General features: G+C 39.8%; 2 protein-coding genes across 2 annotated transcripts; both read left to right on the forward strand.

Annotated features, from left to right (window-relative positions):
* The first annotated feature begins 7961 nt into the window (after positions 1-7961).
* On the forward strand, positions 7962-16357 carry LOC133442491 (uncharacterized). The gene is made up of 3 exons (XM_061720499.1): positions 7962-8081; positions 8355-10230; positions 16248-16357. The coding sequence occupies exons 1-3, from the start codon at positions 7992-7994 to the stop codon at positions 16355-16357; spliced, it is 2076 nt and encodes a 691-aa protein (XP_061576483.1). The 5' UTR covers positions 7962-7991.
* Positions 16358-20468: 4111 nt separating this feature from the next.
* Positions 20469-27700, forward strand: mmp13b (matrix metallopeptidase 13b). Its single transcript, XM_061720217.1, has 11 exons — positions 20469-20576; positions 20673-20783; positions 20979-21106; positions 21233-21381; positions 22211-22336; positions 23838-23993; positions 24121-24241; positions 25175-25308; positions 25392-25551; positions 25647-25750; positions 26921-27700. The coding sequence occupies exons 1-11, from the start codon at positions 20484-20486 to the stop codon at positions 27019-27021; spliced, it is 1383 nt and encodes a 460-aa protein (XP_061576201.1). The 5' UTR covers positions 20469-20483; the 3' UTR covers positions 27022-27700.
* The last annotated feature ends 202 nt before the right edge of the window (positions 27701-27902 follow it).

Here is a 27902-nt window from a genome sequence, read left to right on the forward strand (position 1 = left end):
TCAGGAGCACTCTGCGAGCCATAACCGAAGCACTGATGTTTCTCCAGAAACACTTATTTCTGTTGGATGTTGCAGTGTGTGGTCACATTGGCTGGTCACTTGCTCCTGAGATGTCTAAACAATAGTATCAGAGGGTCAATAATGAACCAGAACTCTTTACCGCCCCAAGTATGTGTTAATGTACTCTAGCGAGTGTAGATCTGTGTTTTTACTGGGGTACCAGCAACTTTACTAAAACTCTTGCAGAGGAAAACACTTAAAGGGGACCTATTATGAAAAACAAGTTTTTTCTTGTTTTAACATATATAAAGTGGTCTCCCCTCACCCTGCCAGCAGAGGGAAGATAAAATACCATGAATTTCTGCAAGCTCTCTGACCCCCGCCGGATAGAGTCCCCCAGTGTCACGTGGTTTTTTTTGAGCCGATTAGAATCTGCTCCCGTCGTTACGTAACGACAGGAGCAGATTTCCATAGGTTCAGCCTCCGCTGCTGAAACCACGCCCACAACCAGCTCTCTCCGCAGGCTGGAGCAGCGCTTCCTTCAGCCAGTCGGACGCGGCGCCGCGGCGGAGCGGATCCGGGTTAAATCATCCAGGTTCCCGGGTGGTTTGGGAGCTCGGTCCTTGGGGGTCTGTCCCAGGTCGGACCAGCTTCACCCTCCGAGATTTTCAGCCAAATCTGTCGGTTTGATCCCCGGTAACGGGCGATGCGCCGCGGATGCGCTCCGGAGCCGATCTGTGCGCCCGACGTGGGGTTGCGGCGCCAGCGCGCAGCATCCGCCGGGTAGATCCGGCTGAAATTCCGCTGGTCGGTCCCCGGGAGTCCCTGCTACCAGTCCAGGCCGGTTCCTGCGGTCCCGGCCGGTCGGAACCGGTCAGATTCCCCGGTTAAAGCCGCGGTGATGCGCGCTGCTCCAGCCTACTTCCTGGTTTCCAAAGCGGGGTCCGTCCGACTAAATTGTCCAGGTTCCCGGCTGCTTTGGGAGCAGGGATTTCTGGGGTACGTCCCAGGCTGGACCAGCTTCACCCTCCGAGATTTTCAGCGAAATCTGTCGGTTTGATCACCGGTAACGGGCGATGCGCCCCGGAGCCACGCCGGGCGCCCGGGGCCAGCGTTCAGCATCCGCCGGGCAGATCCGGCTGAAATAGTGCATAAATGTTATTTATATACAACTCATATTTTATTTTTTTAACAATAAAGTTGCCATTTGTGAAAATTCAGTGTTGTGATTTAGTTACAGGCTCGGGCTGCTCTGGCGGAGCGAGGTTTATTCTCCTCCCCTGCTACACGTCATTCAGGGAGCCAATCAGCACAGAGCCTCATTATCATACCCCCCCTTCCCTTAGAATGAGGCGCAGAAAAAGGGGTTACAAGCGGTAAAACTAGAGACATGGCCCACAGGCTGGATTTCTGATTTATGTAGAAAAAACAAGCTTTAGATTGTTTTTAAGACATTCAAGGCCTGTTTAAAATATACATTAAATGCCATAATATGTCCCCTTTAAGTTACAACATATTTTGTATCATCGTTTTTGTATTATCGTAGGGACATGACTCAAATGTTTCAAAACTCGCATCGCTGTGGACTACAACATGTATTCAAATTTCATGAAGCTGTGATTTACGTAAATCTTAGGTCAAAATGAATGCCAAATGGCCCCATCCCCAAAGGTTTATTAACAACCTTTAACGGTTTATTAACAAACCTAAACTACTTCTTGGCCATTACCGTATTGGCCCGAATATAGGACGGCGTTTTTTTGCATTGAAATAAGACTGAAAAAGTGGGGGTCGTCTTTCATTCGGGGTCTAGACATTATACCCTTTCACAACGCTAGATGGCGCCAGATATATTTAAAGCAAATGCTGAACTTAACTGCCCAGGCCAAAGCGAACCCCTGTCACGAAGAAGAAAAGTAAAAAATAGCGGTAAGAAAGAAAAGAAAAGAAAATAAGATAAGAGATAACAGAAAATGGAGAAACGTAGCGACAATCTGGAGAAAAGTGGGTGGAAGATCTGCCAGGTTAACCGGCAGCTGAGGAGAAGTTATTAGTTTAGTTTAGTTTAGTTTATTTATTTAGCAATATAAGACAAATATGAACAAAAAATGAAAAACAATTAAATAACATGCAAGGAAAGGAAGAAGCCTGGTGGCTTATATAGAATCCTTTCCATATATGAATAAAAAACAAAACAAAGCTACACAAGGGAGAGTAAAAAAAAACAAAAAAACACAAGAAAATGTAACTCAGATCAAATAATGAACATTACAAAGATGAAACAATAAGAAAGTTCTTTAAATGTTTTTTGAATATTGGCAAGGATGTTGATGATTTAAGAGATTTATTGAGTGAATTCCACAAGTGGGGGCCTCTGTAAGTGATGAAAGATTGATGTTTCCATGTTCTACAAAACGGTAAATTAAAATCATCTTTGTGCCTTGTGGCATAAAAATGAATATCGGAATTAACACAAAAGAAATTATGAAAAGAAGAAGGAAGCTCTTGTATATAATTTTTAAATTTGAACACAAATAAACATGTTTTAAAAATGTTAATTTTATTGACTGATAATAATGAATAATTAATGAAAAGGGGAGCAGATGGCTCATATCTGTTTGCGTGTGATATTCTGAGGAACCTTTTTTGAATTATCAATAATTTATTAATATATGTTGAATGTGTCGAAGCCCACACAATGTTGCAGTAAATAAGATGAGGGAAGATTAAACTATAATAGAGAGTTAAATGAGAGGAAGGAAGCACAAAAGGACAAACTTTTCTCAAAATACCAAGCATCTTCATAGATTTCATGTATACAGTATCAATATGTTGTTTCCAATTTAAACAATCATCGATAATGACATCCAAGAATTTGGTATGAGTAACCTGGAAAATTTCAGAGCCATTGATTATAATTCTAGGTTTTTCTTTGGGAAATGTTTTGTTTTTGTTACTAAAAATAATGAAGTTGCATTTTTTATTATTAAGAGTAAGCTTGTTCAGTTGAAACCATTTGAAGACATCCAATAATTCATTGTTTCCATGATTGACAAGGGTATTTAAATCCCTGTGTGAGGCAACGAGATTAGTATCATCTGCAAATAAAATAGGAAGAAATTTATTACAGTTCATAGTTAAATCGTTAATATAAAGTTATGATGCAAACTTCACGATAATGGTGAATGGGAGTCTTCAAACAATTGCAAAGCGGCTCTGAAATATGGTGTCACAGAGTGTAATGTATGGAGATGGAGAGCTCAAAAAGATCGCCTAAAAAATGCTCACAGTCAGAGAAAAGCTTTCCGTGGTCCTCAGAGCGGCCGTTTCCAAGAGATCGACAGGACAGTGTGCGCGTACGCGGACGAGAAACGAAAGGACGGGATGCCCATCAGCAAAGCTGTCATTCAATTCAAGGCCGTGGAAATAGCCAAAGAGCTAAACATACCCACCGCTGACTTCAAAGCAAGCCTCGGCAGATGGAAGAGAATGATGTAGCGTCACGGAGTAACGCTGCAACGCAGAACAAGTCTAGCCCAGCGCCTGCACTCTGATTTTGGAGAGAACCTGTTGTCTTTTCAGCGCTATGTGATCAACTTAAGGAAAAAGCGCTCTTACCCGCTGGATCAGATTGACAGTGACTACGTTTACATGCAGTCAAAATTCAGGTTATTGCTAATATTCCGGTTACTGAAAAATTCAGAATATTCCGTTTACATGCGTGAGCAAACAGAGTTATCCCTGTATACATGGTAATTAATCATTCGGGATATCCCGATCAAACCAGCGACGCGCGGAGAACGTGATGATGCAATAAGCGTCATTTCCGCTTCCTCTTCCTGTATCCAAATTCAAAACAAATGCTGCTTCGCGCCACTTTTCGCTCACCTTCTTGTAAATCTCGCCATCCCCGTACTTTCTACCGTCTACAAATGCCAAAATGTTCATATCCTTCATTACATTTATGAAGTGATTAGTCTCCTCCTGGTCTTGTGTTTCTCCGTGTTTATAAGAACTTCCTGGACTCAAAATCCCAGGATTCCTTGCGAACAGAGCATGCGCAGAAAACAAATTCATGTTCCGTTTGATCGGGATATTCCGTTTTTTAAAAACCCGAATATGAGCAAACTCGGGTTATTCAAAGGGGTTATTGGTGTTTACATGGCCGTGCAAATTCGGGTTATTGCCAATATTCAGGTTTTAAAAGGGTAATTGACTGCATGTAAACGCAGTCAATGCTGAACAGCATTTTTGACATGCCAACACCTGTCACTGTACAAAAGAAAGGTGAGAAATCTGTTATTATAAAAACCACTGGAAATGAGAAGAGCCGCGTTACCGTCATGTTAGCCTGACTCGCAGACGGAACCAAACTCCCTCCGAATGTGGTTTTAAAACGTAAGACAGTCCCTAAGGAGGTGATGCCAGCTGGCATTATTGTACGTCCCCAGGAAAAGGGCTGGATGGACACCCAGCTTGTATTGGACTGGATCAAGGTTGTGTGGGGCAGACGGCGTGAGGGGCTCAGAATAAAGAGGAACATGCTGATTTTGGATGCATTTTGTGGACACTTGTCTGATCTGGTCAAAAAACAAGTGAAGGCGATGTACGGCAACTTAGTGATCATTCCGGGGGGAAAGACAAGTCAGGTGCAGGTGTTGGATGCTGTGGTCAACAAACCATTCAAAGACAAACCAAACCAAAGCAGCGAGAGGGGACGAATGGTCAGTAGGGCATGCCCATATCAAAATTTCCTGAAATTTTCTAGTTAATAATGGGGGCTTTAGTTTTAAAGATATAATTTGGATTACAAATGACACACAGAATGTGTTCATATTTGCTTAATATTATTATTCTGCTCATTAGAAATGTTGTTGCATTGGGATTACTCATTCATAGCAGTCCTCACCAGCATGTATTGCTGTATGCCACATACAATAATTATCATAACCAACATCCAGGACAACAGTACATTTTTTTCAACAGCAGATCTACAGAGTAAACCAAATGATGTTAATATCGGGACCATAAACTCTGGAAATGGTCCTTTGATTCCAACATCAGCCAAAACTTCACATATTCACCTGAAAGTGGCAAACTCCATCATGCATTTGATAATCAAGCAGCTTTGATCAGCAGCTGTCTGGGATACAAACATCCGTTAGTAATTAAACTGTTGCCGGAAAATGTTGCAAGCCTCGTCAGATCACGGAGAACCATACATAAGCACAAAAATTCCTTATTCGTCTACAAAGAGTTCGAAGTAAATAACTGAGGTCAGCAGATTTCTTCGTAGCTCAGTTTTCTTTGGAAATAACCTAAGTGGCCCACAGCAGAGGTCAGTGAGTGTGTGTGTGTGTGTGTGTGTGAGTGTGTGTGTGTGTGTGTGTGTGTGTGTGTGTGTGTGTGTGTGTGTGTGTGTGTGTGCGTGTGCGTGTGCGTGTGCGTGTGTGTGTGCGTGTGCGTGTGTGTGTGTGTGTTTAAAATAACAAAAAAAATCCCAACTTCCTTGGAAGTTTGACTTCCAGGGTCAGGAGCACATGAGTCAGGAGCACTCTGCGAGCCATAACCGAAACACTGATGTTTCTCCACAAACACTTATTTCTGTCGGATGTTGCAGTGTGTGGTCACATTGGCTGGTCACTTGCTCCTGAGATGTCTAAACAATAGTATCAGAGGGTCAATAATGAACCGGAACTCTTTACCGCCCCAAGTATGTGTTAATGTACTCTAGCGAGTGTAGATCTGTGTTTTTACTGGGGTACCAGCAACTTTACTAAAACTCTTGCAGAGGAAAACACTTAAGTTACAACATATTTTTTCTGTTTATTTAAAAAAAAATGCTGATAATTACATTAAATGTTCTGACAAATATTTTGGCTGCAGATAAACAGAACTCCTTTGAATTATATACCTTTGTTCTTTCTCATAGACACTAATGGAGAAACACACATCGTGTCTTATCAATAGGGCTTTTCTACCGACTCAAAATCGGTGCTCTGATTCTACAGGTTCTACAAAGAACTAGATTGCGTTTCCACTGGCCGGAGAGCGCCAGAAAGCCAGGACCCTACACCATTGATTATGTCAAAGCGAATGCAGGAAATCCATAACATGAACGAGAAATCCCTTAGAACAAAAACAATGGACAAAGAATTTCAGGACATGCAGATGCTGATTCTGGCCCTAAAAATCTTGTTCTGAGTCTGGAATCAACTTCATGCAATTTTTCCCATCAACATCCTGGTTAACCCCTTCAAACTTGTATCTGAGCTGACAACCAGAAAACAAAGAGACGATTTATTTCCTCTACGCTCCTGTCAGGAATGGTTTGATAATGACCCAAACGCAGGAGAGCAGGAGGCAGGAGTTCCAAAAAACTTTTATTTGTAAAAACAAAACCAAAAACGCTGCTGAGCATGATCAAAAACCTACGACGGAGTATTAGGGCCAAACTAAGACAAAAAAAAAAATAGAAATTATGAGAATAAAGTCGTAAAATTACGAGAATAAAGTCGTAAAATTACGAGAATAAAGTCATAGCCTAATGTTGTGGGAATAAAGTCGTAATATTATGAGAATAAAGTCGTAAAATTACGAGAATAAAGTCGTAATATTACGAGAATAAAGTCGTAATATTACGAGAATAAAGTCGTAAAATTACGAGAATAAAGTCGTAAAATTACGAGAATAAAGTGGTAATATTACGAGAATAAAGTCGTAATATTACGAGAATAAAGTCGTAATATTACGAGAATAAAGTCACAAGCAACAGCAGCCTGAACACGATGTGAGCAGCTCAACCTAACAGCAGCCTCAGCCTGAGCCCAGCAGCCCAGAAGATCTACTACTGCTGCAGCCTCTTCGTCTCAGTACCTACAATCAACAGGTAAGCTAATATACTGATAATTTCGTTGTTAAACATTTTATGAATACAATTTTGCTGGCTGAGCCAAAAGGCTGACAAGTTGGTTAACATTACTTTATTTGATGCTACATGATGAGAGACTGTCATGTGGCGTTTAGCCTAACGTTACAACAGATACATGTATGATGTGAGACATTAACTGGGGTTATGGTCTACATTTGTTGTTATTGTCAAATGTTCCGGTCCATGACCCACTGTAGGCCTATAAGTGACTTGCCATTCCTGCACGTTACATTACAGTAACGTTACGTTATTACATTGCGTTATTACATGTTTTACGTTTTACGTTTAAATTAATTCAAATTAAATATACTGCAGTATAACCATGATTTGGTTATACTGTACATTTTATTACCAATATTTTCGAAATCATTCAAAATGGTTCTGTATTCAGTAGGTATGTATTGTGCAGAAGGCGAGATATAAACCTACTGAAATTGCCATTTTGTTTATATACTGCATATTATGGTGATTTAAGACCAGTTAAGGACAAGGGGAAGACATATGTCTTAATTTACCATGAAATAATCAAAAAATGTTTCATTTCTCTCACCAGCTTTGCTTTTGCCTTTTTGTATTTCAATGAAACTCACTGTTAAAAATACTTTTTTTTAAAGTTCAGTAAATGCATGATGTTTCCAAAAATCAATGATTAATCGTGTTAAATAATCATGATTTCAATATTGACCAAAATAATTATGATCATCATGTTTGCCATAATTGAGCAGCCCTACTAGAAACACAAGCACAATTATCCACTGGTACCTAGTTTCACCTTTTAATAAGTGGACAGTGCTGTGATCTTTACCTAGGTTTGACACTGTTTCCAAGTCTCCTTGGGTGCTAGCAATAATATGATAATGTTCAAATACTCTGATTTTCCATATTAAAATTAAACCTGTGCAATTAATGTACAGGGAGTCTTCATAATTCTTATACATGACATATCTGCATATTTATTTATCATAGTTCTTTCATACTTATCCTTCCATTTCTTCTCGTCTGTGAATCCTGACCTCACTGAAATTAAGCTGTCCCATTGTTTATTCTACTCCACAGATCCATGATGGCAGAGAAACTTTTGGAAATTGTGACTTTCCTGAGAGGTCGAGGTGTCTCAGAGGAAACAATCAATTGCATTGAAGAGCAAAAGGTACTGCTATGAGTACAAGATTAACTAGTTAATTAGGCTAGTTAGTTTCCTGGTTTCCTTGAGCAATGAAATCAGAAAAAATATTTTCCTACCCAGAAATGATTTGGATTTAACAGAATGTGTAGGAGACATTTTTAATACGCACTGTTTTTGGCTTTTGTTCCTCCTCCTGCTTCTCTCCTACTCTTCTCCTCTCCTCATCCTCTCCTTCTCCTCCTCTTTATTGTCCTCTTACATCTTAAGTTAACAGACACGTGTCTTCCCTATTTACAGATTGACAGAGAGGTCATCCTGCAAATGGAAGATGTTCAACTGGCAAAATATCTTCCATCATACGGAGACAGGATTGCTTTGTTCAACTTTTGCAAGCATCAAACATACTCAATGAAGCGAAAGCAGGGACTTTTTGAAAAGCTAAGGGAGAAGCTACAACTTAGAAAGGAAAACCAAACAAGGGAGGAGGAGCCAGAAACCTCCAACAAAACCAAAAAAGCTAAGGCAAAAACGTCCACAAGAAATATTGAAATAGGATGGGTACACACTGATGGCAAAATAACAAAACAGATCAGAGCAAAGCAAGGTGGGGGAACAAGAAAGATCTCAGTTAACATTCAGTCAGGATATCATGAGATACTAAAACAAGGAAAGTCACTATTCTTTCCAGATGGAGAATCCAGCAAAGGTCACGAATCTGATTTTGAATTTGATGTTTGGGATTTCAAGCAAAATCCTTTTCCCAAGGATGTCTCCATTGACATGATTTACGACACTGTTAAACTGCCACTTCTGCGCTTCTACGTATCAACTCAACCAAAATCAGTGCTAAGTGAAGAGTCTGATTATCATAACCTTAGCAATGCTGATTGTGTGTCAGAGCCAGATAATGAACAATCAGTGGACCAAAATTATCAGCAGGATTCCAAAGATGAGCCCCATGACTTCCTTCCAGAGGTGTTCATTGTTTCTGAAGAAGTCCTCACAGATTCTTCAGTAACCAGAGAAACCCCTGCAAGCTCAAGTCAAGAAACAGTAGCACTTGTCATCAGTGATCCCATGGCTTTTTCTGTGGACAAGAACTATGCTATTTTACAGGACGACTCTGATCCTGAGATCATTTTTGGTGCACAGCAAACAGTGAACGATGACTTCAGTGACCTCAGTGACACACTGATCTATGAACCTGATGAGTTACCTGAAAATCCTCTTAATATTTTGCCTGAAACAATTTTGGTCTTGCATCACTCAAACAGTTTCATCGAAATGATAGATGCATTTTCTGACCCAGAGATCTTGAACAAAACACTGAAAGTCAGACGTCTACTTCCTGACAACTCAGTAGAGAAGGGTAGCGGATCTGGTGTAATCAGAGATGTCTACAGTAGCTTCTGGGCAGAGTTTTATGAACGTTGTACTCTTGGAACAACTTTGAAAGTGCCCTTTCTCAGGCATGATTTCTGTGCTGCTACATGGAAAGCAATTGGGAGAATTCTTCTGAAAGGATTTCAAGATTGCAAGTACTTGCCAATCAAACTTGCCCCTCCTTTTCTTGAGGAAATGCTTTATGGGGCAGTGCACAGTGACCTGAAGACAAGCTTTCTTCAGTTTGTGAGTTCACAAGAACAAGATGTCCTAAAGACTGCATTGGATGATTTTAGCTCTGTTGATGACGATGACCTCCTTGAAGTGCTTGACAGATATGAATGTAGGAAGAGGGTCACTGCTGCTAATCTTCCAGAAATCTTGAAGGAAATATCTCACAAGGAACTTGTGCAGAAACCAATGTTCGTCATTGACTGCTGGAGGGAGATCACACAGCCACAGATTCATCTCAACTCTGGGGAACTGACCAAAATGTACAGTGACCTCAAACCCACCCCAAAGAAAGTAGCAGGAATATTAAACTTTCCTACAGGGATGACATCCAAGCAGGCAGAGGTGGCACAGCACCTTAAAAGATACGTCAGGGAACTTACTGAGGAAAAGCTTGGGAGATTTTTGAGGTTCTGCACCGGATCAGATTTGTTGGTATCTATGGTTATTAAGGTTGAGTTTACCATTCAGACCAGTTTCACAAGAAGGCCAATTGCACATACATGTGGGATGGTTTTAGAACTGTTGGACAGCTATGATCATTTCCCTGACTTCCGAAGTGAGTTCAATTCCATTCTAGAGAGCAATGTCTGGGTAATGGATATTGTGTAGTCAGGAGTTATGATATCAAGGTTTGGAGTCTGACTGCTTTCACTTTTAAATACAGTGGAAGTTATTCTCACAAACACATGCATTGCCATGTTCTTCATATAGACACACACATTAAGCCACACATACGCTAATAGAAGAGCCTGTTCTATGGCACTCACTGTTCACTATCTTGATTATAGAGAAACTGAGTGAATGTTAAAGCTTTAGTGCATACATTTTGCAGATAAATGGATGTCTGTTACATTCAAGCTCTTGACAAATGAGTTCATGTAATGCTTATCACTACTAGGTAAATCTCTCTGTATTTCACAGTATATAGAGTTTTTAAACCTGTCCTCTGGGTAGATATTCCCGCCACTGCTGGGAAAAACTGTATACTGTGAAATACAGAGAGATTTACCTAGTGGTAATAGGCATTACGTGAACTCATTTGGCAAGGGCTTGAATGTAACTCACATCCATTTATCTGTAAAAGTTACACACTTAAGCTTTCAGTTATGATGATGTTGTTACAATGCTAATGGTTGAAGTAGAGACAAAAGTTTTCAAAGACAGTGAGTTTTCTTTGGGTCATTTGCAAATACCTTGTGTAAGGAAGTTTTATATTCAATGGCCATTTTTTCTAAGTTTGTAATATTTTTGAGATTGTTTACTTGTTACTTACTTTAATTGTTCATTGATTTCTTAAAGATTAAAGCCATCTGAGAAAGATTTGAAATGTTTATTTTGTAGCAGTGGGCTTTATATACAGTACTTTCACTCAGACAATAGTTCCTCAAATACAAATCTTAGGTGTACTTTAAATGAGAATTTCCATTACATGCTACGGTTTTCTTCAAATCTACATCAAACCAGAGGGAAATATTGTATCAACTCACAGGGGTGTACTATGACTGCACTATGCACTATGAACACTTTTTCATTTTATACTTAAAGTACTTTTTCGGATGATACAGACTTTTATGTAAGTGACATTTTCAAAGAACAAGAATTTTCACAGTGGGGTTATACCAATTTTACAAAAGTAGAGTTTGTGCATACTTCTCCCATCTCTTAGGCAGATCCACCAAGGCAAGGTTTGATAATACATTACAGCAAATTAAAGATTTTCAAGTATCTAATTTCTTAGTAGTGAATACAGTTCTGCTGCAGCATATGCATCCAAAGGAGCATCCCAGCCATTTTCATCCATAAGGAGAATGCAAAGCTCAAAAATTGTTTCATCACAGGGGTACTGCCCTTTTGGGGTGCATTCCTCCTTGCAAATAGCTATTTCCTCCTCCAGAACAGGCTGGAGTTTGTCCTCTCCTGCATACAGCTGTGGCATGCTGAACATGAGAACAGGGCGTCCTCCACGCATCCCATGTGCACGCCTTGGTCTGATTTGGTGGGTATTCCATGTTCTTACAGCCTCATCCAGTTCATCCTGCATGACAATAAAATTCAATTAAAACTCAAATTAAAAAGGATAGTATATTTTAACAATCTAGACTGGTACGCACTGGAGAAGCCATCCTTATGTCACACTGGGTTTTTTTACTTTTACATCAACAATATGTTTGAAGACACTGCTACAGGAAACTTTTTGTGCACACCTAAATAGTGTTGTACAACCAGTAGGCTTGTACAACCAGTAGGTGTCGCTGATAAGACCCGTGTGTACACGTTGCCATGACAATACAAAACAATTTAGATTTTCAGCAGCATGCGGATTCTCTGATTGTATTAATGTTTGTTATTTTCATTCATAAACAGAATAACGTAAATAATCATGTAGTTTATTTAGCAATTACCTGGATAAGGTTGAGGAAGCAGAACCGCATCAAGTTTTTGTCCAATAAGTCACCTGTGAAATATCCATCATCTCTGAGGGCCTGAAAAATGTCCATCCAAAATTGCACACTCTGTTTACGCAAGATCCCCCACCATGACTCTATCCGCTGATTGGCCGTGCTGCATCCGTAAATAAAGCTTCCTTCTCCCGCATAATGGTCCTGGTGATTCCTCCGCAAGAACAGCTGCATTTCTCTGACATGCCCATTTTCCGTACCTGGGTCCGCTCGGACCCTCTGTGGACAGCCTCCGATGTGTGTCACTGTGTTTATAAAGTAGTCTGCGATTACTTTTGGGTCACTGTTTGTGTAATATGCTTCCATCCACATTATGTGACGGCTAAATCCGTCAATGCAGCCATTAATTCCAATGCCATACGGCTTCAGTTTATCGTAAGAATCCATATGCCACAGTGCGTTGGGCCCCCTGCTGTTGTACTGCCGACGTCGGAGACGCCGCGCTCGCCGGAGCTCCACTCCCTCTGGATCCAAAATCTTTATGATCATCCTCATTGTTTCCTGAGAAACAACAAAACCTCTTTGAATGGCACGCAGATGTAACCACCGATAGCCTTGCAGTCGACCACTACCAGACAGCTCCTCTTCCACAAAAGACGTAATTTCTTCCAAGTCTGTGTGGTTCCTTCTTCGAAATAGACACAGTCGTTTGCACAATCGCTTTAAAGTCCTTATACTGATAATAATTCCATGCTGATGTGCCAAAAGATTAAGTATTTCCTTATTTGTGAAACCGATACCAAAATATAACTTCACAAGATGCTCAATATTCCTCATTTTAACACAGGGAGAAGACTGCTCAGAGTTCTCATAAATTACGACTTTATTCTCGTAATATTACGACTTTATTCTCGTAATATTACGACTTTATTCTCGTAATTTTACGACTTTATTCTCGTAATATTACGACTTTATTCTCGTAATATTACGACTTTATTCTCGTAATATTACGACTTTATTCTCGTAATTTTACGACTTTATTCTCGTAATTTAAATTTTTTTTTTGTCTTAGTTTGGCCCTAATACTCCGTCGTAAAAACCAAACAGGAACATAAACAAGAAAACTGGGTAGAACTGACGAGGAGAACATGGAGGGAGCAAACAGTACGGAGCAGGGGAAAGACGAGACTAAATATACAGGACTGTCTCAGAAAATTAGAATATTGTGATAAAGTTCTTTATTTTCTGTAATGCAATTAAAAAAACAAAAATGTCATACATTCTGGATTCATTACAAATCAACTGAAATATTGCAAGTCTTTTATTATTTTAATATTGCTGATTATGATTTACAGTTTAAGATTAAGATTCACAGAATATTCTAATTTTTGAGATAGGATATATTAGTTTTCTTAAGCTGTAAGCCATGATCAGCAATATTAAAATAATAAAAGGCTTGCAATATTTCAGTTGATTTGTAATGAATCCAGAATGTATGACATTTTTGTTTTTTTAATTGCATTACAGAAAATCACAATATTCTAATTTCGGAGACAGTCCTGTACACAAAGGATAACGAGACACAGGTGCAGACGATCAGGGCAGATGGGAAAACAGAGACAGACTGAAACACAAAACAAAACAGGGAAATGTCAAATCCTGACAGCTCCACTGCTGCTTCAATTTGGACTGCATGGTTCGACTCTTTGCTGTTGTAACTAAACGAATGAAACTCGCCGAGGTTGTTTAAATGTGGTGGTTGCACTGTTTTGGCTGAATAATCAAGCTCCCTGCCCATGACGTAGCAGTTCTCGCATGTGGCCCAGCAAGGTCTTGGGGCCTGTGTAGCTCCAGGTTTCTTGGCACAGAGTTGGTGCTTTCCTTGCAGCCAGTGGTCGCAAATGCCTATGTGATATTCTCATAGGTTTTCTGATGACGCAGCTTAAAGGCTGATTTTCTCTTTAGTGGAGCCAGCTTGAAAAGGAAGACATTGCCCGACCCCTGGTTAATCCAAAACTGGGGAAAAAGGTGGAAACCTGGAGGCTGCTTGGAACAAAGCTTTCTTTCCTCAGCTCACACTAACTTATGATTAATTAAAATGGTTTTATCCATATTCATTACGGACCATGTTAAATGACAGCTAGCTGTTAACATAGCCACCCATCACTCAATAGACTTTATATGGTTTTACCTGATGAGATACATTACCTTCCCTAATGATGCCAAAATCAGACTGGAACCAGGCTGTAAATGTGTTTGTTTCTCACACAAAGTTGCACATTTTAACAAGGCGATCAAAGGATATCGCCTGGGTTTTGGAGGCAGCCCTTAGTGAGCTGTTGAGGAACTGCATCTTTCTTCAGTTCCTGGTTTGTGTAAAACTCAAGCGCCAGCCATCTAATTTCTGGGTTGGGGTTCTAAGATTTGTTGCAGATCCTCGACTGACTGCTAGAGGCTGGCTGATAAAAGCAAGCCAAGCTCCACTAACCCCTGTGTTAAAATGTCCAACTTTAGGGCAGAAATCAATATATTACCAGCCTAGTTAAAAAAACAAAAAAACGTTTTGGACTCTATTGTTTGATTTCACATCCATGACATCTCTGAGGGGGGTTACATGTTTTGTACCATGTCAAGGTAATTTGTATGAAACTGTAAGTTTATTTCTAATATCACTGATTAACAGCCAGCTCAGCCAATGGTCAGCCATTATCACTTCCTCATCAGCAGAGGTGTCAAAAGTATTCACATTCATTACTCAGGTAGAAGTATAGATCCCCTTGGTCCGCACAGAGAAAGGCAAAAGGGCATTCTCTTTTGCAGCCCCGTCCGCTTGGAACTCCTTGCAACAGAGTCTGAAGTTGACGAACCTGATTCCCCTTGCTAGTTTTAAGCTTTTGCTTAGAGACATGGAGAGTGCATCTTTATCTTGTACTTGCACTAGATGACCTCTGCCGCAGCTAAGCATTTAAAGCACATAAGCTAGTCTGTGTTCTACAAGTTTTATTTTTGTCTGGGGCTAGTGTACTAACCTGATATCTCTATTTTCCAGCTATTTAACGGTTATAGTGTATTGTCATTTCCACTCTGCATCAGTTTCAAGTGTTATGTCCTGTCATATCTTGTCATGTCTCATTTTTATGTTTTATGCAACTTTGTGGATGTGAACAAGTCACACTTGAAAATGAGTCTTCGGACTCAAGTGTTTTATCTGTATAAATAAAGGATAAATAAATAAAATAAATACTAGAGTTTAAAAACACTCCTGTAGAAGTTGAAGTATCAACTCAAGTTTTTTACTCAAGTAAAAGTATAAAAGTACTGGTTTCAAAACTACTTCAAGTATAAAAGTAAAAGTAATGTAAGGGGGAAAAAGCCATTGAAAATGAATGCATCTTAGTATAATGCAAATATATTAAAGAACCATATATGTGTACTATTGAGCATTAACATGTGTTTCAGAGAGCAGCAGATATGATGACTAGTTGCCTATAAGTATTGTAATGGTGCAAAAAGTCAAACTTCAGAGGCATTTTATCATTTATCCTAACCTTTATTGGAATGTACATCCAAGTTTATTTGCAGGAATCTGAGGAAACGGATGTAAGAACAAAACTGGACAAGAACATCTGAAACAACCACAACCAAATTCACTCTATCCGGATGGAGCAATTTAACTGGATAGTTTTTTTTTTAAAGGCCGAAATGAAATAGAGTAACGAGGCTGTTTTAAAAATGTAAGGAGTAAAAAGTACAGATAATTGCGTGAAAATGTAAGGAGTAAAAGTAAAAAGTCGTCTGAAAAATAATTACTCCAGTGAAGTATAGTGTGGCAAGGTGGAGAGGTTGATGGGACACAGGTGCGCGTGTCCCATCAACCTCTCCACCCTGCCACATATAGATAACCAAAATTTCTACTTAAGTAAGGTAACGAAGTATTTGTACTTCGTTACTTGACACCTCTGCTCATCAGTCACCATCATGCTACAAAGCTGAGTGAAGTAATCAGCAGTTTATACACAGCGAGCATCGACTAAACGCAAGTGTTAAAAATACTGCACCTAAAATGTGGTTTTCTGCTGTTAACATGGTGGAAGCTATTTCAGCAGGGATCAGCTGAAGGAGTTGGTAGCTGAAGCTCACTTTGATTGACTTGCCGTGGACATGTTTTTGTCAGCTTCCTGGGTAACATGGAAGCGGGCGGTACGAGGAAAATCAGACCTCATAACGGGTCTTCAGAAGCCTGTGGGTCACGTAACTGATGCTCTGGTCAAACTCCAGTCGTAGCCCTGCAAGTTTAACCGCCTCAAAACCACACAAAGGAACCGTTGCACTTTTTCTCCCATAGTGTAGCTCTGTGACCTGCTTCATCCTATAGATGTTGTCCATTTTTGTTGCTATATGGCCACGAGGTGATATGCTGTTGTGATGAGACGTGATGGGTGTCCAAAGTTATTTTAGGTGATCTTTGACAGTAGCAGGGATGTAAGACGGCACAGACCAGATGACAATTTCTAAAAATAATCAAGACATCCCTTTAAATGGATTTGTAATTAATATTTGAATACAAAGTAAAACACTTGTCTCAATTTTATGACATAGAGGGGTCCATATTGTTTTAGTTTTTTTATTACATACTCCTCTCTGAATCAACTCTCATTGTTTTATGTGGCTGAATTACCAAGTTTGAATTTAAGACTGTTTTGCCGAACATTGATTAGTCCTAAACGCACTTTCATATTGCTTAACTGTTGCCACTCCTGTAAAAGTTGCCTAAACCGCCTATCCAAGGCATAGGCTACCCAAAGTAAATTGAAAGCTATTCTTGAACCGTTTGAAGTACATGGATGGTCACTCTGAAGTTTTCCCCCCAACTGTCAGAATCACTGTAACTGCTAGCATTGCGTAATCTAAGTTTCAACACACTGAAATAGAAGGTTTTTATTTCAGCTCGAAATTGGTTTTGTAATCAGATGTCTGCAGATGAGTGAATCTGTGACTTATTAGCTGGAAAACACAATGGCACTACAGCCTGAAGCCTTATCTAGTGCAATTTCAAATTTGATAACAATATCACAAAAAATTTGTATTTTAATCAATCAATTCAATCAATTTAATTTTATTATCCCCCGGAGGGGAAATTCACTTTACAGGGGGGGATAAAACCAAGAAACATAAAACATAAAAGGCACAAAAACACAGAGCACATTGACACAGCTAGGACACAGCATACAAAGTACACACAAATACCCTGGGGGTGGGGGGGGACTGAGGATGTAGGGTGGAGTGTGGGGAGTGGAGTTCACAGGTGTTCATTTATTGAGTTTTAAATTAAGTTGGGTGATGGCGTGAGTTATAAAATCATTTTTCAGTTTCAGCTTCAATCACAGAGTGATAGAACATGATCATTAATTTCTTGCATACTCCGAACCGGTTAAGCATCCGGAGAAAGTGCAAGCGCTGTTGTGATTTTTTATACACAGCATCTGTGTTCTCATTAAAAGACAACTTGTTGTCGATGACCACACCCAAGTACTTAAAATTTGTGACTCGCTCCACACTCTCCCCCTTAATTACAGATAAGGGTTGTGGGTTTGGGTTCCTCCTAAAATCAATGCACATGTCCTTGGTCTTTGTCACATTTAATTTTAAAAAAGAATCGTCACACCTAGGGCTGGGCGATATATCGAGATTTTAATATATATCGATATATTTTCAAACACGATATGGTACGAGACAATATCGTTTATATCGATTTAATGATTTTGATATAGCTTATTTTGTGACAAATTGACTTGAATGTTTTATTTGAGATTTGCACAAATGTTTTGTTATTTGCACAACTGTCAACCTCAGTGGAAAAGTCTGCCTGTTACTGTCTACATTGTATTCATTGCACAGTGTATTTTAATTTAATTGTTATACAGGAAAGGGATATTTGTTTTATTTTATTCAAGAAGCATTTTTATTCTATATATGCAGGCAGTTTATTTTTATTTCATTTGTTTTATACATTTTGATATTGTGCAGACCTCTGTTAATAAAGGTACCTGTGTGACATTTGGCACGAGGCTTTGTATTAAAACTGACTGTTTTTTTAAGGGTTTGCCTCAGAAAAAAATGAAGCTAACAGAGATGCTATGCTATAATGCTTTGGGGGAAACCCCAATTAAGGCACAGAAAAAATATCGAGATATATCGAGTATCGCCATTCAGCTAGAAAATATTGAGATATGACTTTTGGTCCATATCGCCCAGCCCTAGTCACACCAGTGGCTAAAATCGTCCACCACTGGTCCAGGAACTATGCCCTCCCCCTGCAGCAGACTCACTATGACTGTGTCATCAGCAAATTTAAGGACATGTCTGTTCAGGTGGGAGCTTCTGCAATCATTAGTGTACAGGATGTATAAAATAGGTGAGAGGACACAGCCTTGTGGAGAACCGGTGGAGGAGAGGAGGACGTCGGACAGAGCACCATTCACTCTGACACACTGTTGTCTGTTTGTTAAAACATCTAAAAATCCAGCCAACAATACTGGGGCACAGATGAATATTTGATAACAATTTGGAGGCTAAAATGTGGGGCTGGATTGTGTTAAAAGCAGAGGTGAAGTCTAAGAACAATAGGTGTGCATGGGTGGCTGGGCCTTCAAGGTGTTTTTACACATGTTTCTGTAAGATTATGTCTAAACCTTTCCAAAAATGGCCATTTGGAGATGCCAAAAAGACACTTGGATAACCATGGGCATAACTCTTGAACCTTTCAACATAAAGTCATAATTCTGGCCTCTAATGAAAGCTGACACTTACAGGTATCCTATCATATATCCAGATTCACTATCAACATTGCTGAAATATATATAAATACATATAAAAAGTCAAATCACGGATGCACGTTTGATTCGCTGCAGTGATTTCATGGATTGCATTTGATCAGACGAGTTCTTTGAGGCTTCATCGGTAAGTTGCGTCATCTGCGCAAATGTTTGTTTGTTTGTTTGTTTGTGGTGTTGATATGTACCAGCTGCTATCATTATATCCTGAAATGGTTTATATTGGTGGAATCACAAGAATCTTAGCTTTCCAAAGATATGTCGCATGAGTACCTCACGTAACATATGAGCTGTGTAAATGACCTAGTTTTGTAAATTATGGACTGATTATGGAGTGGACGGTAACGATGAATTCACTAAATGATTACGTCGTTGCATTTAAAAAAAAACAAAAGCTCCGGTTTGTTAGATTTCAACAAGCTTATATCAGAATCACAAGTTATTGTTCTTTAACCGGCTAATATTTCTTTTTTTTTTAGTTCATCAAAGTGTTCAGAATAATAACTTTGATTCTCTTTTTGGTTTTGGACCATGAGAGGAAGCCAGAACACCTGTAAAAAACAAGGAAACTACACACTGAAGAGGCTCAGCTGGGTCTGAAGCCAGGAACCACCAAGGCACTGCTGCCCTACATTCAGTCTCATTGAAGGAAACTTTTATTATTTTTAGAAAGTGTCGTCTAGCTCTCCTACTTTTAGGAAAGAACATTCACCGTAATTTGGGATTTCCATCCCTGTTCTCTGCTGGGAAATAAAATCACAAACATCTCAGATTACATTGCATCTCCATTGAGACTGAGTGTCCTGCAGATCCTAAACATTAAAAACCTGTGAGTAAACTTGGTAACTCTGAATCATATAACACTGTCGGTATAAGACACATGCATTCAGAGGCTGCGTTTAATTATTCCCAAACAACTACTAGACAGGATATGAGTTTTCATATCACAAAGTTTTTTAGTCAGCATCACAGAACATTGAAAACAGTGACGAAACCTGAACTCAAGAGGAAAAAGCAGATGCTTGGTGTGGTTTTTACACTGTCTGGCTTTAATCTGGTGTGTGTTTGATGCCATGCGTCATAAAACATGTTAAAAATAAGACGGATCAGGCACAAGATTATCATGAGACCAGCGCAGCATGAGTGCAGAATCCCCTATTTTGAGATAAACAACTAGTGTTGTTAGCGTCTCATTAAATTAAAGGTGAGACTAATTTCTGTAAAAACAAACAATATACCGTATAAACAATTATAATTCTATCAAGTTTAGAAGGATGATAAGACAAGAGCTTAGTTTTCCATCACTAAACCTGTTATATCATTATATATCTTCAGAAATCTTTAGTTTGGGAGAAATTTGGGAGATTTTTTATCACAGTATTTCTGTTCTGTTTGAAGCAATTTCCTAACCACACAAGCATATACAGCACATTCCCCGGACAGACAAACAAGGAAGTGGCGAGGTGCTTTTACATGAATCACTACAAAAAAAAAAGGAAATGGACCAAATCAGTATAAATACCCCTCACGGCAGTTAGACCCCATTGAGTACTTTGGAGAGCTCAGGGTCAACAACAATGACAACTTTGTTTCTGCTGCTGCTGCTGGTCGCTCCCTCCTGGGCTCATCCTCCCTCGTCTCGGGATGTAGACGACCGGCTCTTGGCAGAGGTGAGATCCGTGGTTCAACTCAGCCTTAATTTGACTTTTGTATCATGACTGATGGAAGATCTTACGTTGAGATAATCTTCGTTCTCTTTCAAACAGAAATACCTTCGACGCTTCTACCGTCTCCCCCCTGGTTTACAAGGAAGACAGACGTCATCAGGTGCCTTTGAGACCCAGATTAAGGAAATGCAAAGTTTTTTCAACATCAAGGTGATGAGCTAAAACATCAAATTAGTACTAGATGTTCTCCTTGTTGAAAAACTATCAGTAATTGACATTAAAACAGAACACTGCACTTATTTTCACTCTTTCAGGATGGGCAGTCATGAAACGGACCGCTAAGTCGTACGTTTCCTGCAGGTCACGAGCAAAACATTTGAACTTATTTGACATATTTGGTTCCAGGTCACAGGGAATCTGGATGAAAATACTTTGGAGATAATGAACCAAGCCAGATGTGGGGTCCCAGATATTGGGGAGTACAACCACTTCCCTCGAGACCTCAAATGGGAAAACAACGTAGTAACTTTCAGGTTTGCTTTGAATGATACGTATGAATATGAATTAAAATGGCAAGAAAAATTACTTTTTAAACACCTGAGCTGGTGATATGGGTGTTTTCTTTTTCACATATTATCTTATGTCCCCTCATGCCCCAGGATATTAAATTATACACCAGATCTGAAGAAACCTGATGTGGACAGAGCCATCCGCAAGGCGCTGAACATCTGGGCTGCTGTCACCCCTTTGATCTTTCAGAGGCTTCACCACGGCAACGCCGACATCATGATCAGTTTTGGATCGAAAGGTAAGAAAAGTAACAAAGTCTCATATGGTCGTGGTCAGGGGCGAAAATCCCGTTTCATAGTTGGGGGGGACAATAAACAGTAAAATTTTAGAGAATAAATCCATGGGGGGACAAGGAATAAAAGTTTTAGCCTTCCTTTAATACAGCATTTTGACATTTTCATCTCTATCTCGCAAACAGGCAGAAGACCTTTCTTAGAGCAATACAAAACAATGGTATTAGGTGGAAGGTGGCAATAATACAGCACATCTGACATAATACACTGCAAAAACCCAAAATCTTAACAAGAATATTTGTCTTATTTCTAGTTAAAATGTCTCATTTTTAGTTAAAAAAAATCTCATTACACTTAAAACAAGACTCATCACTGGACAAAAACAACAATTTTCACCTGTTTCAAGTAGATTTTTACTTAAAATAAGTAGAAAAATCTGCCAGTGGAACAAGATTGTTTTGCTTGTAATGAGAAGATAAATCTTGTTCCACTGGCAGATTTTTCTACTTATTTCAAGTGAAAATTTACTTGAAACAGGTGAAAATTGTCAAATAACAAGTTATTTTTCTGGTGATGACTCTTGTTTTAAGTGTAATGAGATTTTACTGTTTATTATTATTTTCGATTTCGGTTTCGGCCACAAATTTTCATTTTGGTGCATCACTACTAAATACTACTGTATTGTTCCAAAATTATTAATTCTGTCTCAAATTATTCTAGGGGGGGACAGCTTTACTAATGGGGGGGACTTGTCCCCCCTGTCCCCCCCGGGATTTTCGCCCCTGGTCGTGGTTTCATCCGGTATTAATTATTTATCTGCCCTTTATTGTGAAGAGCACGGAGACCATAATCCATTTGACGGGCCGGATGGGCTGCTGGCTCACGCCTACCCCCCCGGCCAAGGCCTGGGAGGAGACACACACTTTGATGAAGACGAACACTGGACCAAAGATTCATCAGGTCAGCGTTTTTTCAAATGTTTAACCCTTGCTGTCTTTGGGTCAAAATGACCCAATTCTTCTATCCTTCTTTCCTCCTGCCATGCTCTCTCCTTCCTTCTTCCTTTCCTCTTTTCCTCCTTTTTTACCCTCCTTTACTCCTTTTTCTTCCTACCTCCCTGTCGTCATTCGTTCCTTTATTACCTTCTTTGCTTTTCCTTCCTTCTTTCCTTATTTTCTCCATTCCTTCCTTCTTCCCTCCCTTCTTTCTTTCCTTTTCTCCATTCCTTCCTCCCTCCCTTCTTTCCTTTTCTCCCTCCTTTCCTTCCTTTCTCCCTTCCTTCCATCTTTCCTCCCTTCCATCTTTTCTCCCTTCGTTACTCCCTTTCCTACTTCCTTCCTTCCTTCCTTCTTTCCTTCCTTCCTTCCATCTTTTCTCCCTTCCTTCATTTCTCCCTTCTTTCTTCCCTTCCATCCTTTCTCCCTTCCTTACTCCCTTTCCTTCCTTCCTTCCATCTTTTCTCCCTTCATTCCTTCTTTTCTCCCTTCTTTCTTCCCTTCCATCTTTTCTCCCTTCCTTACTCCCTTTCCTACTTCCTTCTGTCTTTTCTCCTTCCTTCCTTATTTCCTTCCTTCCTTCCTTCCTTCCTTCCTTCCTTCCTTCCTTCCTTCCTTCCTTCCTTCCTTCCTTCCTTCCTTCCTTCCTTCCTTCCTTCCTTCCTTCCTTCCTTCCATCTTTTCTCCCTTCATTCCTTCTTTTCTCCCTTCTTTCTTCCCTTCCATCTTTTCTCCCTTCCTTACTCCCTTTCCTACTTCCTTCTGTCTTTTCTCCTTCCTTCCTTCCTTCCTTCCTTCCTTCCTTCCTTCCTTCCTTCCTTCCTTCCTTCCTTCCTTCCTTCCTTCCTTCCTTCCTTCCTTCCTTCCTTCCTTCCTTCCTTCCTTCCTTCCTTCCTTCCATCTTTTCTCCCTTCCTTCATTTCTTCTTTTCTCCCTTCTTTCTTCCCTTCCATCTTTTCTCCCTTCCTTACTCCTTTTCCTACTTCCTTCTGTCCTTCCTTCCTTCCTTCCTTCCTTCCTTCCTTCCTTCCTTCCTTCCTTCCTTCCTTCCTTCCCTCCTTCCTTCCTTCCTTCCTTCCTTCCTTCCTTCCTTCCTTCCTTCCTTCCTTCCTTCCTTCCTTCCTTCCTTCCATCTTTTCTCCCTTCCTTAATTTCTTATTTTCTCCCTTCTTTCTTCCCTTCCATCTTTTCTCCCTTCCTTACTCCCTTTCCTACTTCCTTCCTTCTTTTCTCCTTTCTTCCTTACTTCCTTCCTTCCTTCCTTCCATCTTTTCTCCCTTCCTTCATTTCTTCTTTTCTCCCTTCTTTCCTCCCTTCCATCTTTTCTCCCTTCCTTCATTCCTTCTTTTCTCCCTTCACCCTCCCTTGACCCAAAGACAGCACAAGGGTTAACGTATAAAGTGGATAAATCATCTCCCGATCACTGCTAACCTACAACACTATGATCAAACCTCTTGTCTCTGCAGCTTACAACCTGTTTATAGTGGCAGCCCATGAGTTGGGCCACGCCCTCGGGATGTCCCATTCAGGGGACGCAGGCGCCCTGATGTACCCCATCTATATGTACACGACAGACTTCCCACTGTCTGAAGACGACATTGAAGGCATTCAGGCTCTGTATGGTGGGGAGATTACGTTACCTGTATTTAGATTTGATCATTAAAATGAATGCAATCGTTAGAGAATTGATTGTTTTTTTAATTCTTCATGGAGATAGCGTTGTGCATTAATGCCAGATGTCAATCACAGGTCCCAACCCTGACCACAAGAAAGTGAAGCCAAGGCCTGACGCACCTGACAAATGTGACCCCATGTTGAGTGTGGATGCCGTCACAGAGCTCAGAGGAGAAACTATGATCTTCAAAGACAGGTACCCTGAGAGCCTGCTCCTATTGTGATGTAATAGTAACGTGGACAGAGGTGTCAAAAGTATTCACATTCATTACTCAGGTAGAAGTATAGATACTAGAGTTTAAAAATACTCCTGTAGAAGTTGAAGTATCAACTCAAGTTTTTTACTCAAGTAAAAGTATGAAAGTACTGGTTTCAAAACTACTTAAAGTATAAAAGTAAAAGTAATGTAAGGGGGAAAAAAGCCATGAAGGACAAAAGCCATTGAAAATGAATGCATCTTAATATAATGCAAATATATTAAAGAACCATATATGTGTACTATTGAGCATTAACGTGTGTTTCAGAGAGCAGGAGATATGATGACTAGTTGCCTATAAGTATTGTAATGGTGCAAAAAGTCAAACTTCAGAGGCATGTTATCATTTATCCTAACCTTTATTGGAATGTACATCCAAGTTTAGTTGCAGGAATCTGAGGGAACGGATGTAAGAACAAAACTGGACAAGAACATCTGAAACAACCACAACCAAATTCACTCTATCCGGATGGAGCAATTTAACTGGATAGTTTTTTTTTAAAGGCAGAAATGAAATAGAGTAACGAGGCTGTTTTTAAAATGTAAGGAGTAAAAAGTAAAGATAATTGCGTGAAAATGTAAGGAGTAAAAGTAAAAAGTCGTCTGAAAAATAATTACTCCAGTGAAGTATAGATAACCAAAATGTCTACTTAAGTAAGGTAACGAAGTATTTGTACTTCGTTACTTGACACCTCTGAATGTGGAGCCACTTATGAAGATTGTACTTTAGATCTTTATTATTATAAACTAGTCTAAAGTTATATCTGATCACGAGCTACCGCAACCAATTTGAATTGAGCTTCCCATAACGGCTTTTTTCCACCATGCGATCAACCTGTATTCCTCCTAATACCGTTATTCACCTCGTTGCAGATTTTACTGGCGTCTCCGTCCCCAATCGGTCGAGCCCGAGCAGACACTGATCAAGTCCACGTGGCCCTCCATCCCTAAAAAAGTGGATGCAGCTTATGAGAACCCAGAGAAGGATTTAGTCATCATATTCAGTGGTGGGTCAGATATCATTTCTGGTTGTCTCTTAACTATTTGGTAAAGTACGTGTAAACTAACGCTCTCTTTGGTGTTTCAACAGGGATTAAGATGTGGGCTTTGAATGGCTATGACCTCGTGGATGGCTACCCAAAATACATACACAAACTGGGGCTCCCCAAGACCGTAAGGAAAGTTGATGCAGCTGTGCACATCAGTGACACTGGGAAAACTCTGCTCTTCAGCGAGGAACATTATTGGAGGTATGTTTCATGCCACTCATTGGTTCTAGCAGATCAGAAGTCATTCTTTTAATATGCTATTGCACGTCACTTCTTCTGTTCTTGGTCTCCTACAGCTACGATGAAGCAGCGGGCACCATGGATACTGGCTACCCGCGGTCTATTGAGGAAGACTTTCCAGGAATGGACGACGAGGTTGATGCTGCTGCCTATCGCCATGGTACTGTGAAAATATCTCTTGTGTAGAGTTAAAGTTCAAATGTGAAACATTTTGGAGAATCTATTGGCCTGAATTAGGGATGGGTGGTATGGACTAAAAAATGTATCACGATAATTTCTGGCATTTATCCCGATAACGATAAAAAAAATACCAATTCAACTCCACCTTTTTAACTATAAATCCATCTCGCTCTCAGATCCGCCATGTTTGTTACACAAAAACGTCATCAACGGGAATTTATCTTCCTTTCTTTCTTTCTTTCTTTCTGGCTCATTTCTTTCTTTCTTTCTTTCTTTCTTTCTTTCTTTCTTTCTTTCTTTCTTTCTTTCTTTCTTTCTTTCTTTCTTTCTTTCTTTCTTTCTTTCTTTCTTTCTTTCTTTCTTTCTTTCTTTCTTTCTTTCTTTCTTTCTTTCTTTCCTTCCTTCCTTCCTTCCTTCCTTCCTTCCTTCCTTCCTTCCTTCCTTCCTTCCTTCCTTCCTTCCTTCCTTCCTTCCTTCCTTCCTTCCTTCCTTCCTTCCTTCCTTCCTTCCTTCCTTCCTTCCTTCCTTCCTTCTTTTTTCCTTCCTTCTTTTTTTCCTTCCTTCTTTCCTCCTGCTCTCTCCTTCCTTCTTCCCTTCCTCATTTCTCCCTTCCTTTCTCCTTTCCTTCCTTCCTTCCTTCCTTCCTTCCTTCCTTCCTTCCTTCCTTCCTTCCTTCCTTCCTTCCTTCCTTCCTTCCTTCCTTCCTTCCTTCCTTCCTTCCTTCCTTCCTTCCTTCCTTCCTTCCTTCCTTCCTTCCCATACGTTGTGCGTGGATTTAACACAGAACCATAAATCATCTTTACACAAAAACGTCATCAACGGGAATGTATCATTTTTACCGCGAGATGACAAATTCTTACCGTGGGGAATTTTTTTGACGGTTTATCGTGAACGGTAAACTATCGCCCATTCCTAGCCTGAATGTAATAATACATATCTTTGTTTTATTCAGAGTAGAATCGTATGGCAATTAGATTTAATGAGTTTCTTTTACCATACAATGTTGCCTCATGCGAAATAACCTCAAGTACTTTTCAGTTTGTTGCAATTTGCTGCTTTGTCACAAGATATCAGTAATATAACACGTCGTTCCTGTGCGGTAGACCATTTGTGCAGTGTTCCCTGACAGTTCTCCTCTGTTCTCTTTCAGGATTTCTGTATTTCTTTCACGATCACGTGCAGTACGAGTACAGCTATACATCAAGGAAGGTCCTTCGCATTATGAGAATCAACTCCATTTTCAACTGCTGACGAGGTGGACTTCAGTCATCCCACACGACTTAGAAACTTTAGATGAATATAGCTGGCTATATGGCGAGTGAACACATACAGACACGTTGTAATCGGACAAGATGCAGTGCAGTATCTGAGCAGGGAAATGGAGAGATGCCTTTATTCGTGGGAATAAAGTGTAACGTTGGCAGTGCTGGACACAGAACGCTGAAACCCAATAACTTCCTCACAAATATATTAGATGTTTTAATATTTCTATTTTTTTTTACATGTATATATGAACTATACATTTCACCACAGATATCGTTATCGTGTCTGCAACAGGTCACTTTTCTCGTCTCGTCTGCTCTGGGAGTTCAACATTTGACTTCTCGTCAATACATACTTGATTATTTTCCATTAGATTGGTGAGCAACACTATTATAAACATTCTTATCTGGGAAAATAGGTATTTTTTATTTAAAATACAAGAACAATAAATTATAAATGCAACAGAGGAATGTGTTTCACGCTTTAGTCGCTAAATTGAGGTTGACTATTAAACATGTCGTGATTGCCAATAAAAAATATCTATTTGACTCAGATCCTTTGACATGTTTTATATGTACACTGTTTAATCTCTGTAATATTTATGTAATTTATTGTTTTGTCACAAATCATTGGGAAATCGCTCAATAAATAACTTGTTCACTGGGAATTTTTGTGTATTTCTTCAGCGAAAGCTTCTCAGTTATTCATAGGCATTTGTTTGTGTTTTGTACTGCGTGTGGACCCAAGATCTGCTGTCACTCAAAGGCTGAAGGCTTGCATGCACGCTCCTGCTGCGGTTAATGACCTGCAGAAAAACAAAATATATAGGTTTAATCACAATCTGCTGCCAAAATTTGCAATTTTCCCAA

This window comes from Cololabis saira, chromosome 4 (assembly GCF_033807715.1).
Source record: "Cololabis saira isolate AMF1-May2022 chromosome 4, fColSai1.1, whole genome shotgun sequence".
Lineage (NCBI taxonomy): Eukaryota > Metazoa > Chordata > Actinopteri > Beloniformes > Belonidae > Cololabis > Cololabis saira.

Excerpts from the sequence above, each read along its gene's own strand:
- LOC133442491 (XM_061720499.1), top strand. The coding sequence starts at position 7,992 with ATGATGGCAGAGAAACTTTTGGAAATTGTGACTTTCCTGAGAGGTCGA. Across the intron at positions 8,082-8,354 it reads ATTGCATTGAAGAGCAAAAG|ATTGACAGAGAGGTCATCCT; the intron begins GTACTGCTATGA and ends CCCTATTTACAG. Across the intron at positions 10,231-16,247 it reads TCATTTCCCTGACTTCCGAA|CTTCCTGGGTAACATGGAAG; the intron begins GTGAGTTCAATT and ends TGTTTTTGTCAG.
- mmp13b (XM_061720217.1), top strand. The coding sequence starts at position 20,484 with ATGACAACTTTGTTTCTGCTGCTGCTGCTGGTCGCTCCCTCCTGGGCT. Across the intron at positions 25,309-25,391 it reads TTTAGTCATCATATTCAGTG|GGATTAAGATGTGGGCTTTG; the intron begins GTGGGTCAGATA and ends GTGTTTCAACAG. Across the intron at positions 25,552-25,646 it reads AGCGAGGAACATTATTGGAG|CTACGATGAAGCAGCGGGCA; the intron begins GTATGTTTCATG and ends GGTCTCCTACAG.